Here is a 20,196-nt window from a genome sequence, read left to right as displayed (position 1 = left end):
AGTGACTCCCCGCACAGCGCATTATACACGGACAATGCACTTACATGCACCAGGAAGAAGAAGGTGAACTCCAGGGACCTGAGTGGGGAAGTGACACATGCAGGATATCGGGGCGCAGGATCTTAGTGACTCCCCGCACAGCGCATTATACACGGACAATGCACTTACATGCACCAGAAAGAAGAAGGTGAACTCCGGGGACCTGAGCGGGGAAGTGACACATGCAGGATATCGGGGGCACGATCTTAGTGACTCCCCGCACAGCGCATTATACACAGACAATGCACTTACATGCACCAGGAAGAAGAAGGTGAACTCCGGGGACCTGAGCGGGGAAGCGACACATGCAGGATATCGGGTGCAGGATCTTAGTGACTCCCCGCACAGCGCATTATACACAGACAATGCACCTACATGCACCAGGAAGAAGAAGGGGAACTCCGGGGACCTGAGCGGGGAAGAGACACCTGCAGGATATCGGGTGCTGGATCTTAGTGACTTCCCGCACAGCGCATTATACACGGACAATGCACTTACATGCACCAGGAAGAAGAAAGTGAACTCCTGGGACCTAAGCGGGGAAGTGACACATGCCGGATATAGGGGGCGCAGGATCTTAGTGACTCCCCGCACAGCGCATTATACACGGACAATGCACTTACATGCATCAGGAAGAAGAAGGTGAACTCCAGGGACCTGAGCGGGGAAGCGACACATGCAGGATATCGGGTGCAGGATCTTAGTGACTCCCCGCACAGCACATTATACACAGACAATGCACTTACATGCACCAGGAAGAAGAAGGTGAACTCCGGGGACCTGAGCGGGGAAGAGACACATGCAGGATATCGGGTGCAGGATCTTAGTGACTCCCCGCACAGCGCATTATACACGGACAATGCACTTACATGCATCAGGAAGAAGAAGGTGAACTCCAGGGACCTGAGCGGGGAAGCGACACATGCAGGATATCGGGTGCAGGATCTTAGTGACTCCCCGCACAGCGCATTATACACGGACAATGCACTTACATGCATCAGGAAGAAGAAGGTGAACTCCAGGGACCTGAGCGGGGAAGCGACACATGCAGGATATTGGGCGCATGATCTTAGTGACTCCCCGCACAGCGCATTATACACGGACAATGCACTTACATGCACCAGGAAGAAGAAGGTGAACTCCGGGGACCTGAGCGGGGAAGAGACACATGCAGGATATCGGGTGCAGGATCTTAGTGACTCCCCGCACAGCGCATTATACACAGACAATGCACTTACATGCACCAGGAAGAAGAAGGTGAACTCCGGGGACCTGAGCGGGGAAGAGACACATGCAGGATATCGGGTGCAGGATCTTGGTGACTCCCCGCACAGCGCATTATACACGGACAATGCACTTACATGCACCAGGAAGAAGAAAGTGAACTCCTGGGACCTGAGTGGGGAAGTGACACATGCAGGATATCAGGGCACGATCTTAGTAACTCCCCTCACAGCGCATTATACACGGACAATGCACTTACATGCACCAGGAAGAAGAAGGTGAACTCCGGGGACCTGAGTGGGGAAGTGACACATGCAGGATATCGGGGGCAGGATCTTAGTGACTCCCCGCACAGCACATTATACACGGACAATGCACTTACATGCACCAGGAAGAAGAAGGTGAACTCCAGGGACCTGAGCGGGGAAGCGACACATGCAGGATATCGGGCGCACGATCTTAGTGACTCCCCGCACAGCGCATTATACACAGACAATGCACTTACATGCACCAGGAAGAAGAAGGTGAACTCCAGGGAACTGAGCGGGGAAGCGACACATGCAGGATATCGGGCGCAGGATCTTAGTGACTCCCCACACAGCGCATTATACACGGACAATGCACTTACATGCACCAGGAAGAAGAAAGTGAACTCCTGGGACCTAAGCGGGGAAGTGACACATGCAGGATATCGGGCGCAGGATCTTAGTGACTCCCCGCACAGCACATTATACATGGACAATGCACTTACATGCACCAGGAAGAAGAAGGTGAACTCCAGGGACCTGAGCGGGGAAGTGACACATGCAGGATATCGGGTGTAGGATCTTAGTGACTCCCCGCACAGCGCATTATACACGGACAATGCACTTACATGCACCAGGAAGAAGAAGGTGAACTCCGGGGACCTGAGCGGGGAAGTGACACATGCAGGATATCGGGCGCAGGATCTTAGTGACTCCCCGCACAGCGCATTATACACGGACAATGCACTTACATGCACCAGGAAGAAGAAGGTGAACTCCGGGGACCTGAGAGGGGAAGCGACACATGCAGGATATCGGGTGCAGGATCTTAGTGACTCCCTGCATAGCGCATTATACACGGACAATGCACTTACAGGCACCAGGAAGAAGGTGAACTCCGGGGACCTGAGCGGGGAAGATACACATGTAGGATATCGCATGATCTTAGTGACTCACTGCACAGCGCATTATACACGGACAATGCACTTACATGCACCAGGAAGAAGAAGGTGAACTCTGGGGACCTGAGCGGGGAAGGGACACATGCAGGATATCGGGTGCACGATCTTAGTGACTCCCCGCACAGCGCATTATACACGGACAATGCACTTACATGCACCAGGAAGAAGAAGGTGAACTCCAGGGACCTGAGCGGGGAAGCGACACATGCAGGATATCAGGTGCAGGATCGTAGTGACTCCCCACACAGCACATTATACACGGACAATGCACTTACATGCACCAGAAAGAAGAAGGTGAACTCCGGGGACCTGAGTGGGGAAGCGACACATGCAGGATATCGGGCGCAGGATCTTAGTGACTCCCCACACAGCGCATTATACACGGACAATGCACTTACATGCACCAGGAAGAAGAAGGTGAACTCCGGGGACCTGAGCGGGAAAGCAACACATGCAGGATATCGGGGGCACGATCTTAGTGACTCCCTACACAGCGCATTATACACGGACAATGCACTTACATGCACCAGGAAGAAGAAGGTGAACTCCAGGGACCTGAGCGGGGAAGCGACACATGTAGGATATCGGGTGCAGGATCTTAGTGACTCCCTGCACAGCGCATTATACACGGACAATGCACTTACATGCACCAGGAAGAAGAAGGTGAACTCCGGGGCCCTGAGCGGGGAAGGGACACATGCAGGATATCGGGTGCAGGATCTTAGTGACTCCCTGCATAGCGCATTATACACGGACAATGCACTTACATGCACCTGAAAGAAGAAGGTGAACTCCGGGGACCTGAGCGGGGAAGCGACACATGCAGGATATCAGGCACAGGATCTTAGTGACTCCCCGCACAGCGCATTATACACGGACAATGCACTTACATGCACCTGAAAGAAGAAGGTGAACTCCGGGGACCTGAGCGGGGAAGCGACACATGCAGGATATCAGGCACAGGATCTTAGTGACTCCCCGCACAGCGCATTATACACGGACAATGCACTTACATGCACCAGGAAGAAGAAGGTGAACTCCGGGGACCTGAGCGGGGAAGCGACACATGCAGGATATCGGGGGCAGGATCTTAGTGACTCCCCGCACAGCGCATTATACACGGACAATGCACTTACATGCACCAGAAAGAAGAAGGTGAACTCCGGGGACCTGAGCGGGGAAGCGACACATGCAGGATATCGGGTGCAGGATCTTAGTGACTCCCCGCACAGCGCATTATACACGGACAATGCACTTACATGCACCAGGAAGAAGAAGGTGAACTCCGGGGACCTGAGCGGGGAAGCGACACATGCAGGATATCGGGCGCAGGATCTTAGTGACTCCCTGCACAGCGCATTATACACGGACAATGCACTTACATGCACCAGGAAGAGGAAGGTGAACTCCGGGGACCTGAGCGGGGAAGTGACACATGCAGGATATCGGGCGCAGGATCTTAGTGACTCCCCAGACAGCGCATTATTCACGGACAATGCACTTACATGCACCAGGAAGAAGAAGGTGAACTCCGGGGACCTGAGCGGGGAAGCGACACATGCAGGATATCGGGCGCAGGATCTTAGTGACTCCCTGCACAGCGCATTATACACGGACAATGCACTTACATGCACCAGGAAGAAGGTGAACTCCGGGGACCTGAGCGGGGAAGATACACATGCAGGATATCGCATGATCTTAGTGACTCACTGCACAGTGCATTATACACGGACAATGCACTTACATGCACCAGAAAGAAGAAGGTGAACTCCGGGGACCTGAGTGGGGAAGCGACACATGCAGGATATCGGGTGCAGGATCTTAGTGACTCCCCGCACAGCGCATTATACACGGACAATGCACTTACATGCACCAGAAAGAAGAAGGTGAACTCCAAGGACCTGAGTGAGGAAGTGACACATGCAGGATATCGGGCACACGATCGTAGTGACTCCCCACACAGCACATTATACACGGACAATGCACTTACATGCACCAGGAAGAAGAAGGTGAACTCTGTGGACCTGAGCGGGAAAGCGACACATGCAGGATATCGGGTGCAGGATCTTAGTGACTCCCCGCACAGCGCATTATACACGGACAATGCACTTACATGCACCAGAAAGAAGAAGGTGAACTCCAAGGACCTGAGCGGGGAAGTGACACATGCAGGATATCGGGCACACGATCTTAGTGACTCCCTGCACAGCACATTATACACGGACAATGCACTTGCATGCAACAGGAAGAAGAAGGTGAACTCCGGGGACCTGAGCGGGGAAGCGACACATGCAGGATATCGGGTGCAGGATCTTAGTGACTCCCCGCACAGCGCATTATACACGGACAATGCACTTACATGCACCAGAAAGAAGAAGGTGAACTCCAAGGACCTGAGCGGGGAAGTGACACATGCAGGATATCGGGGCGCAGGATCTTAGTGACTCCCCGCACAGCACATTATACACGGACAATGCACTTACATGCACCAGGAAGAAGAAGGTGAACTCCAGGGACCTGAGCGGGGAAGCGACACATGCAGGATATCGGGGGCAGGATCTTAGTGACTCCCCGCACAGCGCATTATACACAGACAATGCACTTACATGCACCAGGAAGAAGAAGGTGAACTCCGGGGACCTGAGCGGGGAAGCGACACATGCAGGATATCGGGTGCTGGATCTTAGTGACTCCCCGCACAGCGCATTATACACGGACAATGCACTTACATGCACCAGGAAGAAGAAGGTGAACTCCGGGGACCTTAGCGGGGAAGTGACACATGCAGGATATCGGGCGCAGGATCTTAGTGACTCCCCGCACAGCGCTTTATACACGGACAATGCACTTACATGCACCAGGAAGAAGAAGGTGAACTCCGGGGACCTGAGCGGGGAAGTGACACATGCAGGATATCGGGCGCAGGATCTTAGTGACTCCCCACACAGCGCATTATACACGGACAATGCACTTACATGCACCAGGAAGAAGAAGGTGAACTCCGGGGCCCTGAGCGGGGAAGTGACACATGCAGGATATCGGGCGCAGGATCTTAGTGACTCCCTGCATAGCGCATTATACACGGACAATGCACTTACATGCACCTGAAAGAAGAAGGAGAACTCCGGGGACCTGAGCGGGGAAGTGACACATGCAGGATATCAGGCGCACGATCTAAGTGACTCCCCGCACAGTGCATTATACACGGACAATGCACTTACATGCACCTGAAAGAAGAAGGTGAACTCCGGGGACCTGAGCGGGTAAGCGACACATGCAGGATATCAGGCACAGGATCTTAGTGACTCCCCGCACAGCGCATTATAACGGACAATGCACTTACATGCACCAGAAAGAAGAAGGTGAACTCCGGGGACCTGAGCGGGTAAGCGACACATGCAGGATATGGGGTGCAGGATCTTAGTGACTCTCCGCACAGCGCATTATACACGGACAATGCACTTACATGCACCAGAAAGAAGAAGGTGAACTCCGGGGACCTGAGTGGGGAAGCGACACATGCAGGATATCGGGTGCAGGATCTTAGTGACTCCCCGCACAGCGCATTATACACGGACAATGCACTTACATGCACCAGGAAGAAGAAGGTGAACTCTGTGGACCTGAGCGGGAAAGCGACACATGCAGGATATCGGGCACACGATCTTAGTGACTCCCTGCACAGCACATTATACACGGACAATGCACTTACATGCAACAGGAAGAAGAAGGTGAACTCCAAGGACCTGAGCGGGGAAGTGACACATGCAGGATATCGGACGCACGATCTTAGTGACTCCCTGCACAGCACATTATACACGGACAATGCACTTACATGCAACAGGAAGAAGAAGGTGAACTCCAAGGACCTGAGCGGGGAAGCGACACATGCAGGATATCGGGTGCATGATCTTAGTGACTCCCCGCACAGCACATTATACACGGACAATGCACTTACATGCAACAGGAAGAAGAAGGTGAACTCCAAGGACCTGAGCGGGGAAGTGACACATGCAGGATATCCGGTGCAGGATCTTAGTGACTCCCCGCACAGCGCATTATACACGGACAATGCACTTACATGCACCAGGAAGAAGAAGGTGAACTCCAGGGACCTGAGCGGGGAAGCGACACATGCAGGATATCGGGGGCAGGATCTTAGTGACTCCCCGCACAGCGCATTATACACAGACAATGCACTTACATGCACCAGGAAGAAGAAGGTGAACTCCGGGGACCTGAGCGGGGAAGCGACACATGCAGGATATCGGGTGCTGGATCTTAGTGACTCCCCGCACAGCGCATTATACACGGACAATGCACTTACATGCACCAGGAAGAAGAAGGTGAACTCCGGGGACCTTAGCGGGGAAGTGACACATGCAGGATATCGGGCGCAGGATCTTAGTGACTCCCTGCACAGCGCATTATACACGGACAATGCACTTACATGCACCAGAAAGAAGAAGGTGAACTCCGGGGACCTGAGTGGGGAAGCGACACATGCAGGATATCGGGTGCAGGATCTTAGTGACTCCCCGCACAGCGCATTATACACGGACAATGCACTTACATGCACCAGGAAGAAGAAGGTGAACTCTGTGGACCTGAGCGGGAAAGCGACACATGCAGGATATCGGGGGCATGATCTTAGTGACTCCCTGCACAGCGCATTATACACGGACCATGCACTTACATGCACCAGGAAGAAGAAGGTGAACTCTGGGGACCTGAGCGGGGAAGCGACACATGCAGGATATCGGGCACACGATCTTAGTGACTCCCTGCACAGCACATTATACACGGACAATGCACTTACATGCAACAGGAAGAAGAAGGTGAACTCCGGGGACCTGAGCGGGGAAGCGACACATGCAGGATATCGGGTGCAGGATCTTAGTGACTCCCCGCACAGCACATTATACACGGACAATGCACTTACATGCACCAGGAAGAAGAAGGTGAACTCCGGGGACCTGAGCGGGGAAGCGACACATGCAGGATATCGGGTGCAGGATCTTAGTGACTCCCCGCACAGCGCATTATACACGGACAATGTACTTACATGCACCAGGAAGAAGAAGGTGAACTCCAGGGACCTGAGCGGGGAAGTGACACATGCAGGATATCGGGCGCAGGATCTTAGTGACTCCCCGCACAGCGCATTATACACGGACAATGCACTTACATGCACCAGGAAGAAGAAGGTGAACTCCAGGGACCTGAGCGGGGAAGCGACACATGCAGGATATCAGGTGCAGGATCTTAGTGGCTCCCTGCACAGCGCATTATACACGGACAATGCACTTACATGCACCAGAAAGAAGAAGGTGAACTCCGGGGACCTGAGTGGGGAAGCGACACATGCAGGATATCGGGTGCAGGATCTTAGTGACTCCCCGCACAGCGCATTATACACGGACAATGCACTTACATGCACCAGGAAGAAGAAGGTGAACTCTGTGGACCTGAGCGGGAAAGCGACACATGCAGGATATCGGGCACACGATCTTAGTGACTCCCTGCACAGCACATTATACACGGACAATGCACTTACATGCAACAGGAAGAAGAAGGTGAACTCCAAGGACCTGAGCGGGGAAGTGACACATGCAGGATATCGGACGCACGATCTTAGTGACTCCCTGCACAGCACATTATACACGGACAATGCACTTACATGCAACAGGAAGAAGAAGGTGAACTCCAAGGACCTGAGCGGGGAAGCGACACATGCAGGATATCGGGTGCATGATCTTAGTGACTCCCCGCACAGCACATTATACACGGACAATGCACTTACATGCAACAGGAAGAAGAAGGTGAACTCCAAGGACCTGAGCGGGGAAGTGACACATGCAGGATATCCGGTGCAGGATCTTAGTGACTCCCCGCACAGCGCATTATACACGGACAATGCACTTACATGCACCAGGAAGAAGAAGGTGAACTCCAGGGACCTGAGCGGGGAAGCGACACATGCAGGATATCGGGGGCAGGATCTTAGTGACTCCCCGCACAGCGCATTATACACAGACAATGCACTTACATGCACCAGGAAGAAGAAGGTGAACTCCGGGGACCTGAGCGGGGAAGCGACACATGCAGGATATCGGGTGCTGGATCTTAGTGACTCCCCGCACAGCGCATTATACACGGACAATGCACTTACATGCACCAGGAAGAAGAAGGTGAACTCCGGGGACCTTAGCGGGGAAGTGACACATGCAGGATATCGGGCGCAGGATCTTAGTGACTCCCTGCACAGCGCATTATACACGGACAATGCACTTACATGCACCAGAAAGAAGAAGGTGAACTCCGGGGACCTGAGTGGGGAAGCGACACATGCAGGATATCGGGTGCAGGATCTTAGTGACTCCCCGCACAGCGCATTATACACGGACAATGCACTTACATGCACCAGGAAGAAGAAGGTGAACTCTGTGGACCTGAGCGGGAAAGCGACACATGCAGGATATCGGGGGCATGATCTTAGTGACTCCCTGCACAGCGCATTATACACGGACCATGCACTTACATGCACCAGGAAGAAGAAGGTGAACTCTGGGGACCTGAGCGGGGAAGCGACACATGCAGGATATCGGGCACACGATCTTAGTGACTCCCTGCACAGCACATTATACACGGACAATGCACTTACATGCAACAGGAAGAAGAAGGTGAACTCCGGGGACCTGAGCGGGGAAGCGACACATGCAGGATATCGGGTGCAGGATCTTAGTGACTCCCCGCACAGCACATTATACACGGACAATGCACTTACATGCACCAGGAAGAAGAAGGTGAACTCCGGGGACCTGAGCGGGGAAGCGACACATGCAGGATATCGGGTGCAGGATCTTAGTGACTCCCCGCACAGCGCATTATACACGGACAATGTACTTACATGCACCAGGAAGAAGAAGGTGAACTCCAGGGACCTGAGCGGGGAAGTGACACATGCAGGATATCGGGCGCAGGATCTTAGTGACTCCCCGCACAGCGCATTATACACGGACAATGCACTTACATGCACCAGGAAGAAGAAGGTGAACTCCAGGGACCTGAGCGGGGAAGCGACACATGCAGGATATCAGGTGCAGGATCTTAGTGGCTCCCTGCACAGCGCATTATACACGGACAATGCACTTACATGCACCAGGAAGAAGGTGAACTCCGGGGACCTGAGCGGGGAAGCGACACATGCAGGATATCAGGTGCAGGATCTTAGTGGCTCCCTGCACAGCGCATTATACACGGACAATGCACTTACATGCACCAGGAAGAAGAAGGTGAACTCCAGGGACCTGAGCGGGGAAGCGACACATGCCGGATATCGGGCGCAGGATCTTAGTGACTCCCCGCACAGCGCATTATACACAGACAATGCACTTACATGCACCAGGAAGAAGAAGGTGAACTCCGGGGACCTGAGCGGGGAAGTGACACATGCAGGATATCGGGCGCAGGATCTTAGTGACTCCCCGCACAGCGCATTATACACGGACAATGCACTTACATGCACCAGGAAGAAGAAGGTGAACTCCGGGGACCTGAGCGGGGAAGTGACACATGCAGGATATCGGGCGCAGGATCTTAGTGACTCCCCGCACAGCGCATTATACACGGACAATGCACTTACATGCACCAGGAAGAAGAAGGTGAACTCCGGGGACCTGAGCGGGGAAGCGACACATGCAGGATATCGGGGGCAGGATCTTAGTGAATCGCGTCAGCCCCGAACCCTCGCCGGACAACGCACTTGGGGATCGTGACGGGACAGTGCCCCATTGTCCTTATACACAGAGGGGGGGGGGGGGTATTTACCTGTGGACCATATAGGTCCTGTAATTTCACCCTTATGTATCATTCCCATATAAACATGTGACCTGTGTGTGACAGGACTGATCAGTAAGATGTGAGGAGAAACTGCACAGCACAGAGGGGGTAGAGTGCGCCACGGGTGGTCACATCTAATGGGGGAATCCTGTTATGGTGTTAAGTCTCCAGTCACATAAAGGGATTAGTGGCGCAAGAAAACAGAAGCGCGTCCTGCACTGACTACTCACTATTCTGCTGCTGGTGCAGTCACTGTGTACATACATGACATTACTTATCCTGTACTGATCCTGAGTTACATCCTGTATTATACTCCAGAGCTGCACTCACTATTCTGCTGCTGGTGCAATCACTGTGTACATACATGACATTACTTATCCTGTACTGATCCTGAGTTACATCCTGTATTATACTCCAGAGCTGCACTCACTATTCTGCTGCTGGTGCAGTCACTGTGTACATACATGACATTACTTATCCTGTACTGATCCTGAGTTACATCCTGTATTATACTCCAGAGCTGCACTCACTATTCTGCTGCTGGTGCAGTCACTGTGTACATACATGACTTTACTTATCCTGTACTGATCCTGAGTTACATTCTGTATTATACCCCAGAGCTGCACTCACTATTCTGCTGCTGGTGCAGTCACTGTGTACATACATGACATTACTTATCCTGTACTGATCCTGAGTTACATCCTGTATTATACTCCAGAGCTGCACTCACTATTCTGCTGCTGGTGCAGTCACTGTGTACATACATGACATTACTTATCCTGTACTGATCCTGAGTTACATCCTGTATTATACCCCAGAGCTGCACTCACTATTCTGCTGCTGGTGCAGTCACTGTGTACATACATGACATTACTTATCCTGTACTGATCCTGAGTTACATCCTGTATTATACCCCAGAGCTGCACTCACTATTCTGCTGCTGGTGCAGTCACTGTGTACATACATGACATTACTTATCCTGTACTGATCCTGAGTTACATCCTGTATTATACCCCAGAGCTGCACTCACTATTCTGCTGCTGGTGCAGTCACTGTGTACATACATGACATTACTTATCCTGTACTGATCCTGAGTTACATCCTGTATTATACCCCAGAGCTGCACTCACTATTCTGCTGCTGGTGCAGTCACTGTGTACATACATGACATTACTTATCCTGTACTGATCCTGAGTTACATCCTGTATTATACCCCAGAGCTGCACTCACTATTCTGCTGCTGGTGCAGTCACTGTGTACATACATGACATTACTTATCCTGTACTGACCCTGAGTTACATCATGTATTATACCCCAGAGCTGCACTCACTATTCTGCTGCTGGTGCAGTCACTCTGTACATACATGACATTACTTATCCTGTACTGATCCTGAGTTACATCCTGTATTATACCCCAGAGCTGCACTCACTATTCTGCTGCTGGTGCAGTCACTGTGTACATACATGACATTACTTATCCTGTACTGATCCTGAGTTACATCCTGTATTATACCCCAGAGCTGCACTCACTATTCTGCTGCTGGTGCAGTCACTGTGTACATACATGACATTACTTATCCTGTACTGATCCTGAGTTACATCCTGTATTATACCCCAGAGCTGCACTCACTATTCTGCTGCTGGTGCAGTCACTGTGTACATACATGACATTACTTATCCTGTACTGATCCTGAGTTACATCCTGTATTATACCCCAGAGCTGCACTCACTATTCTGCTGCTGGTGCAGTCACTGTGTACATACATGACATTACTTATCCTGTACTGACCCTGAGTTACATCATGTATTATACCCCAGAGCTGCACTCACTATTCTGCTGCTGGTGCAGTCACTCTGTACATACATGACATTACTTATCCTGTACTGATCCTGAGTTACATCCTGTATTATACCCCAGAGCTGCACTCACTATTCTGCTGCTGGTGCAGTAATTGTATTATGTCACTTTGTGTAGGATAATTTTATAATTGTATAGTTAAAGAGAACCCATCAGGCAATTGAACCCCCAAAACTAAATATATTTTCATAAACTGCCATTAGAGAGCATTGCCTCTATCCCTTCATTGTCCCTCTACATGCCTGTAAACTTAAGCAATCAGGTCCTAAAGCTGTATGCAAATGACCTAAAAGAGGTCCAATGAGTCCTTAGCATATTCAGCTGTCCAGCGTATTCATGAATGAGAGGCCACACCCCGAGTCAGGTACCTGTGTAGCTGATGTCTGTGTCTCACACATGTGTATAGCAGAACATGTCAGGTACTTTTGTGGCTGATGTCTGTGTCTCACACATGTGTATAGCAGAACATGTCAGGTACTTGTGTAGCTGATGTCTGTATCTCACACATGTGTATAGCAGAACATGTCAGGTACTTGTGTAGCTGATGTCTGTGCCTCTCACACATGTGTAAAGCAGAACATGTCAGGTACTTGTGTGGCTGATGTCTGTGTCTCACACATGTGTATAGCAGAACATGTCAGGTACTTGTGTAGCTGATGTCTGTGTCTCACATGTGTATAGGAGAACATGTCAGGTACTTGTGTAGCTGATGTCTGTGTCTCACACATGTGTATAGCAGAACATGTCAGGTACTTGTGTAGCTGATGTCTGTATCTCACACATGTGTATAGCAGAACATGTCAGGTACTTGTGTAGCTGATGTCTGTGTCTCACATGTGTATAGCAGAACATGTCAGGTACCTGTGTAGCTGATGTCTGTGTCTCACATGTGTATAGCAGAACATGTCAGGTACTTGTGTAGCTGATGTCTGTGTCTCACATGTGTATAGCAGAACATGTCAGGTACTTGTGTAGCTGATGTCTGTGTCTCACATGTGTATAGCAGAACATGTCAGGTACTTGTGTAGCTGATGTCTGTATCTCACATGTGTATAGCAGAACATGTCAGGTACTTGTGTAGCTGATGTCTGTGTCTCACATGTGTATAGCAGAACATGTCAGGTACTTGTGTAGCTGATGTCTGTGTCTCACGTGTATAGCAGAACATGTCAGGTACTTGTGTGGCTGATGTCTGTATCTCACACATGTGTATAGCAGAACATGTCAGGTACTTGTGTAGCTGATGTATATGTCTCACATGTGTATAGCAGAACATGTCAGGCACTTGTGTGGCTGATGTCTGTGTCTCACACATGTGTATAGCAGAACATGTCCGGTACTTGTGTAGCTGATGTCTGTGTCTCACACATGTGTATAGCAGAACATGTCAGGTACCTGTGTAGCTGATGTCTGTGTGTCTCACACATGTGTATAGCAGAACATGTCAGGCACTTGTGTAGCTGATGTCTGTGTATCACACATGTGTATAGCAGAACATGTCAGGTACTTGTGTAGCTGATGTCTGTGTATCACACATGTGTATAGCAGAACATGTCATGTACTTGTGTAGCTGATGTCTGTGTCTCACATGTGTATAGCAGAACATGTCAGGTACTTGTGTAGCTGATGTCTGTATCTCTCACATGTGTATAGCAGAACATGTCAGGTACCTGTGTAGCTGATGTCTGTGTGTCTCACACATGTGTATAGCAGAACATGTTTCTCTCTTGGACTCTTCAGATCGTGAAATTCAAAACTTTGTTTTCTCTCTTGTGCCATGATCCTTGTTGGTGCATTACCCCTCCAGAGTTTGGTGACATTGATTGTGAGAGTTTTTTTGTGGTGGGATGCATTGGTTACCCCCCCCCCTGTTCTCAATACAGGAGGGCCCCCCCCTTGCAGTTTCCCCTCAGTGTGGGGCCCCGGTAGAGCGCAGACCCCGGCCCCTCCTAACATGAAGTGACAGTTTTGTTGTTTTCCCCTCTGTCTTTGTTCTCACCCAAACTCACACAATCCCAAAATCTCAGCCCCAATTACTCAGCACAGAGTCCCCGCCGCATTCCCTGGAGCTGCAGAGAAGAGGGGTCTTTGTGTAGCAGCCGAGGTTGGTGAAGATTTCCATAACAGCCGATGACCGGACAAACGCCTCGCTGACTCCTCGCCCGCCGGACGGACAAGGCCAAATTACTTTTATTAGACTTTTACTGTTATTGTCACTTTAATTAAATCTGAAACAAGAATCTAAACCCATATGAAAATGTAAGTACAGAGACCTAAAAAGCCAAAATTCAATAACAATATTCAAATAAAGGCTACAAAATATTACATAATATACAAAATATCGGCTAAAAAAAACACTTTAAAGCCTTGTACCAATGGCCGCGTGCTGGTGCCGTGTGCTGGTGCCATGTGGGGCACTTACTTTTGCACATAGGTGATACTTGGTTGGACTTTGCTCGTTAATGGGGGGGGGGGTATATACTTTTGTATGGCCCCAGTATTGAGTATGCACCTTATTCTGTGTCCTCCAGGGATGTGACCCGTTGGCCCAGACGCAGCGCAGTAAGCTCCAGCACCGGCGAGCGCGCATCAACCAGCAGATCAACAAAGAGATGAGGATGAGAGCAGGAGCCGAGAACCTCTTCAGGTCAGTGGTGGTCACAGATTTCTCCAGCACCAGTCACTGTGGGTCCAAAGTGCAACTTGGGCCAGGGGGAGCAGATGGGTCATACCATAGAAGGTTAAATATGGAGTCTGGAGGAGGAGGAGGACAGCGGGGTCTGGAGGAGGACAGCGGGGTCTGGAGGAGGAGGACAGCGGGGTCTGGAGCAGGAGGACAGCGGGGTCTGGAGGAGGACAGCGGGGTCTGGAGGAGGAGGACAGCGGGGTCTGGAGCAGGAGGACAGCGGGGTCTGGAGGAGGAGGACAGCGGGGTCTGGAGGAGGAGGACAGCGGGGTCTGGAGGAGGAGGACAGCGGGGTCTGGAGGAGGAGGACAGCGGGGTCTGGAGGAGGAGGACAGCGGGGTCTGGAGGAGGAGGACAGCGGGGTCTGGAGGAGGAGGACAGCGGGGTCTGGAGGAGGAGGACAGGGGGGTCTGGAGGAGGAGGACAGCGGGGTCTGGAGCAGGAGGACAGAGGGGTCTGGAGGAGGAGGACAGCGGGGTCTGGAGGAGGAGGACAGCGGGGTCTGGAGCAGGAGGACAGCGGGGTCTGGAGGAGGAGGACAGCTGGGTCTGGAGCAGGAGGACAGCGGGGTCTGGAGGAGGAGGACAGCTGGGTCTGGAGCAGGAGGACAGCGGGGTCTGGAGGAGGATGACAGAGGGGTCTGGAGGAGGAGGACAGCGGGGTCTGGAGGAGGAGGACAGCGGGGTCTGGAGGAGGAGGACAGCGGGGTCTGGAGGAGGAGGACAGCGGGGTCTGGAGGAGGAGGACAGCGGGGTCTGGAGGAGGAGGACAGAGGGGTCTGGAGGAGGAGGACAGCGGGGTCTGGAGGAGGATGACAGAGGGGTCTGGAGGAGGAGGACAGCGGGGTCTGGAGGAGGAGGACAGCGGGGTCTGGAGGAGGAGGACAGCGGGGTCTGGAGGAGGAGGACAGCAGAGTCTGGAGGAGGCTGGGTGTAGTTAGGGACAGAAGGTTTTGGCAGCAGTTTAGTCCCATGTGTTTGGGGTCATGCCCTCTGACCCCTGGTAAGATATTGGGGTCCATTACAGACAGTTTTTATCTGGGGTGTTTAATATCCTGTAGATTGTTGTCACTTTCGTTCTAATCCACCTGAGGCTGAAATTATCACCACCATCCTCCTCACCATCACCACCATCCTCCTCTGCCCTACATGACCCGGTGTAGCGTTGCTCCGTGATCCGCTATAATTCGGGTTGTGCGCTCTCTGGTCGGTCACTAATCCCCCAGCGCGGCTAGAAATCCCCAAGGCTCAGGACTTTATCCGGATAATGATCATGTCCGGCTGCGCTGACACATTGTGACGAGGGGGCAGTGCACCTGCAGGATGGACACACTGCACATCTCTATGTCGCTGCCTGTCTGACCTTCTCAGCTCTGCGGTGTCGTTACATTGTGTCTTCCACACGCGGAGGCTGTTATTTCATATCTGCACATAAAACATTCAGCAGCCGCAGAGGACAATAGCGTCTCCCGAGGTCTGTCAGCGGCCATTGTCCTCCCAGATAAGGACCCAACACTGCCCGACCCAGACAAAGGACCAGACCCCTGGGTGCTCCACACAGGACCTGCACTGGCTGATAGGACCAGGAGCGGACTCATAGTATCTATTACTCTCTGTTATCAGCCACTACATCCCGGGGAGAGGAGACTGTACAGGGGGGGATACAATCTATTACTCTCTGTTATCAGCCATTTCATCCTGGGGAGAGGAGACTGTACAGGGGGGATACAATCTATTACTCTCTGTTATCAGCCATTACATCCTGGGGAGAGGCTGAATGCATATAATTTATATGTCACCCCCACATTTGCTGACCTCTGATAAGATGATGGTCAGAGTCCAGATGTCTCCATTTCCCTCAGTGATAAGGGGGATCAATATCCCATTGTATTCTGTGTAGTCGTTACAATGGGTCAGTGCAGGAGGTTGGACTGATAACTGTGGATCCTCTCATTGTATCTTTAGGCTTTATTACCCGGGCTGTCACTATCACCCTCTCCCTCCACAGAATATTTTTCCAAGCTGATAGTCGGTTCCTCTCTTCCTGTTTTTGAAAAACTGTGTTATTTTCCGTTTTTTCCTCTGGAAATACGATTGTTATCATTGCTCGTGTGATGCGGCTCCTCCCCCGCTCCAAGTACACGAACTACAGAGGGTCCAGGGATTTAAAGATCCCAATACTTACATCCACCTCCTCCACTGGACTCTTGTCTCATCATCTCCCATCGCCTGGATTCTTCTGTCCTTCTCTTCCATTGTCTGGACTCTTCTTCTCCTCCTCTCCCATCGCCTGGATTCTTCTGTCCTTCTCTTCCATTGTCTGGACTCTTCTTCTCCTCCTCTCTCATCCTCTGGACTCTTCTTCTCCTCCTCTCCCATCGTCTGGACTCTTCTTCTCCTCCTCTCCCATCGTCTGGACTCTTCTTCTCCTCCTCTCCCATCGTCTGGACTCTTCTTCTCCTCCTCTCCCATCGTCTGGACTCTTCTTCTCCTCCTCTCCCATCGTCTGGACTCTTCTTCTCCTCCTCTCCCATCGTCTGGACTCTTCTTCTCCTCCTCTACCATCGTCTGGACTCTTCTTCTCCTCCTCTACCATCGTCTGGACTCTTCTTCTCCTCCTCTCCCATCGTCTGGACTCTTCTTCTCCTCCTCTACCATCGTCTGGACTCTTCTTCTCCTCCTCTACCATCGTCTGGACTCTTCTTCTCCTCCTCTACCATCGTCTGGACTCTTCTTCTCCTCCTCTACCATCGTCTGGACTCTTCTTCTCCTCCTCTACCATCGTCTGGACTCTTCTTCTCCTCCTCTACCATCGTCTGGACTCTTCTTCTCCTCCTCTACCATCGTCTGGACTCTTCTTCTCCTCCTCTACCATCGTCTGGACTCTTCTTCTCCTCCTCTACCATCGTCTGGACTCTTCTTCTCCTCCTCTACCATCGTCTGGACTCTTCTTCTCCTCCTCTACCATCGTCTGGACTCTTCTTCTCCTCCTCTACCATCGTCTGGACTCTTCTTCTCCTCCTCTACCATCGTCTGGACTCTTCTTCTCCTCCTCTACCATCGTCTGGACTCTTCTTCTCCTCCTCTACCATCGTCTGGACTCTTTTTTTCTCCTCCTCCATCTTCTGGACTCTTCTTTTTCTCCTCCTCCATCTTCTGGACTCTTCTTTTTCTCCTCCTCCATCTTCTGGACTCTTCTTCTTCTTCTCCTCCATCTTCTGGACTCTTCTTCTCCTCCTCCTCCATCCTTTGGACTCTTCTGTCCTCCTCTTATTATTGCTGGAGGTATACTGTGATTATTATGTTAGTCTATCATTGCATGTGTGATGCGGCTCCTCCCCCGCTCCAAGTACACGAACTACAGAGGGTTCAAGGATTTAAAGATTCCAATACTTACATCCACCTCCTCCACTGGACTCTTGTCTCATCATCTCCCATCGTCTGAACTCTTCTGTCCTCCTCTCCCATCGTCTGGACTCTTCTCCTCCTCTCCCATCGTCTGGACTCTTCTCCTCCTCTCCCATCGTCTGGACTCTTCTCCTCCTCTCCCATCGTCTGGACTCTTCTGTCCTCCTCTCCCACCCTCTGGACTCTTCTGTCCTCCTCTCCCACCCTCTGGACTCCTCGGTCCTCCTTTCCCCTCGTCTGGACTCTTCTTCTCCTCCTCTCCCATCGTCTGGACTCTTCTTCTCCTCCTCTCCCATCGTCTGGACTCTTCTTCTCCTCCTCTCCCATCGTCTGGACTCTTCTTCTCCCATTGTTTGGACTCTTCTTCTCCTCCTCTCCCATCGTCTGGACTCTTCATCTCCTCCTCTCCCATCGTCTGGACTCTTCTTCTCCTCCTCTCCCATCGTCTGGACTCTTCATCTCCTCCTCTCCCATCGTCTGGACTCTTCTTCTCCTCCTCTCCCATCGTCTGGACTCTTCTTCTCCCATTGTTTGGACTCTTCTTCTCCTCCTCTCCCATCGTCTGGACTCTTCATCTCCTCCTCTCCCATCGTCTGGACTCTTCTTCTCCTCCTCTCCCATCGTCTGGACTCTTCCTCTCCCATGGTCTGGACTCTTCTTCTCCTCCTCTCCCATGGTCTGGACTCTTCTTCTCCTCCTCTCCCATCGTCTGGACTCTTCTTCTCCTCCTCTCCCATCGTCTGGACTCTTCTTCTCCTCCTCTCCCATCGTCTGGACTCTTCTTCTCCTCCTCTCCCATCGTCTGGACTCTTCTTCTCCTCCTCTCCCATCGTCTGGACTCTTCTTCTCCTCCTCTCCCATCGTCTGGACTCTTCTTCTCCTCCTCTCCCATCGTCTGGACTCTTCTTCTCCTCCTCTCCCATCGTCTGGACTCTTCTTCTCCTCCTCTCCCATCGTCTGGACTCTTCTTCTCCTCCTCTCCCATCGTCTGGACTCTTCATCTCCTCCTCTCCCTTCGTCTGGACTCTTCATCTCCTCCTCTCCCTTCGTCTGGACTCTTCTTCTCCTCCTCTCCCATCGTCTGGACTCTTCTTCTCCTCCTCTCCCATCGTCTGGACTCTTCTGTTCTCCTCTCCCATCGTCTGGACTCTTCTGTTCTCCTCTCCCATCGTCTGGTCTCTTTTGTCCTCCTCTCCCATCGTCTGGTCTCTTCTGTCCTCCTCTCCCATCGTCTGGACTCTTCTTCTCCTCCTCTCCCATCGTCTGGACTCTTCTTTTTCTCCTCCTCCATTTTCTGGACTCTTCTTCTCCTCCTCCTCCATTTTCTGGACTCTTCTTCTTCTTCTCCTCCATCTTCTGGACTCTTCTTCTTCTCCTCCTCCATCCTTTGGACTCTTCTGTCCTCCTCTTATTATTGCTGGAGGTCTACTGTGATTATTATGTTAGTCTATCATTGCATGTGTGATGCGGCTCCTCCCCCGCTCCAAGTACACGAACTACAGAGGGTTCAGGGATTTAAAGATTCCAATACTTACATCCACCTCCTCCACTGGACTCTTGTCTCATCATCTCCCATCGTCTGGACTCTTCTGTCCTCTTCTCCCATCGTCTGGACTCTTCTGTCCTCTTCTCCCATCGTCTGGACTCTTCTGTCCTCCTCTCTTATCGTCTGAACTCTTCTGTCCTCCTCTCTTATCGTCTGAACTCTTCTGTCCTCCTCTCCCATCGTCTGGACTCTTCTCCTCCTCTCCCATCGTCTGGACTCTTCTCCTCCTCTCCCATCGTCTGGACTCTTCTCCTCCTCTCCCATCGTCTGGACTCTTCTCCTCCTCTCCCATCGTCTGGACTCTTCTCCTCCTCTCCCATCGTCTGGACTCTTCTCCTCCTCTCCCATCGTCTGGACTCTTCTCCTCCTCTCCCATCGTCTGGACTC

At 51.7% G+C, this 20,196-nt stretch overlaps 1 protein-coding gene across 2 annotated transcripts in view; it reads left to right on the top strand.

Annotated features, from left to right (window-relative positions):
- The window catches only part of RHPN1 (rhophilin Rho GTPase binding protein 1), a 58,396-nt gene that overhangs the window by 4,008 nt on the left and 34,192 nt on the right, over nt 1-20,196 (top strand). The window contains exon 3 of one of the 2 annotated variants that reach the window (XM_072151010.1): nt 14,702-14,817. In XM_072151010.1, the coding sequence (XP_072007111.1) occupies nt 14,702-14,817 (116 nt within the window). Of the gene's footprint in view, nt 1-14,701; nt 14,818-16,178; nt 16,330-20,196 lie in introns of those variants that run through there. The other variant, XM_072151011.1, reaches the window with a different exon arrangement.

The sequence above is a fragment of the Engystomops pustulosus genome, chromosome 5, assembly GCF_040894005.1.
Source record: "Engystomops pustulosus chromosome 5, aEngPut4.maternal, whole genome shotgun sequence".
Classification (NCBI taxonomy): domain Eukaryota; kingdom Metazoa; phylum Chordata; class Amphibia; order Anura; family Leptodactylidae; genus Engystomops; species Engystomops pustulosus.
This window is presented reverse-complemented; position numbering and strand designations above follow the sequence as displayed.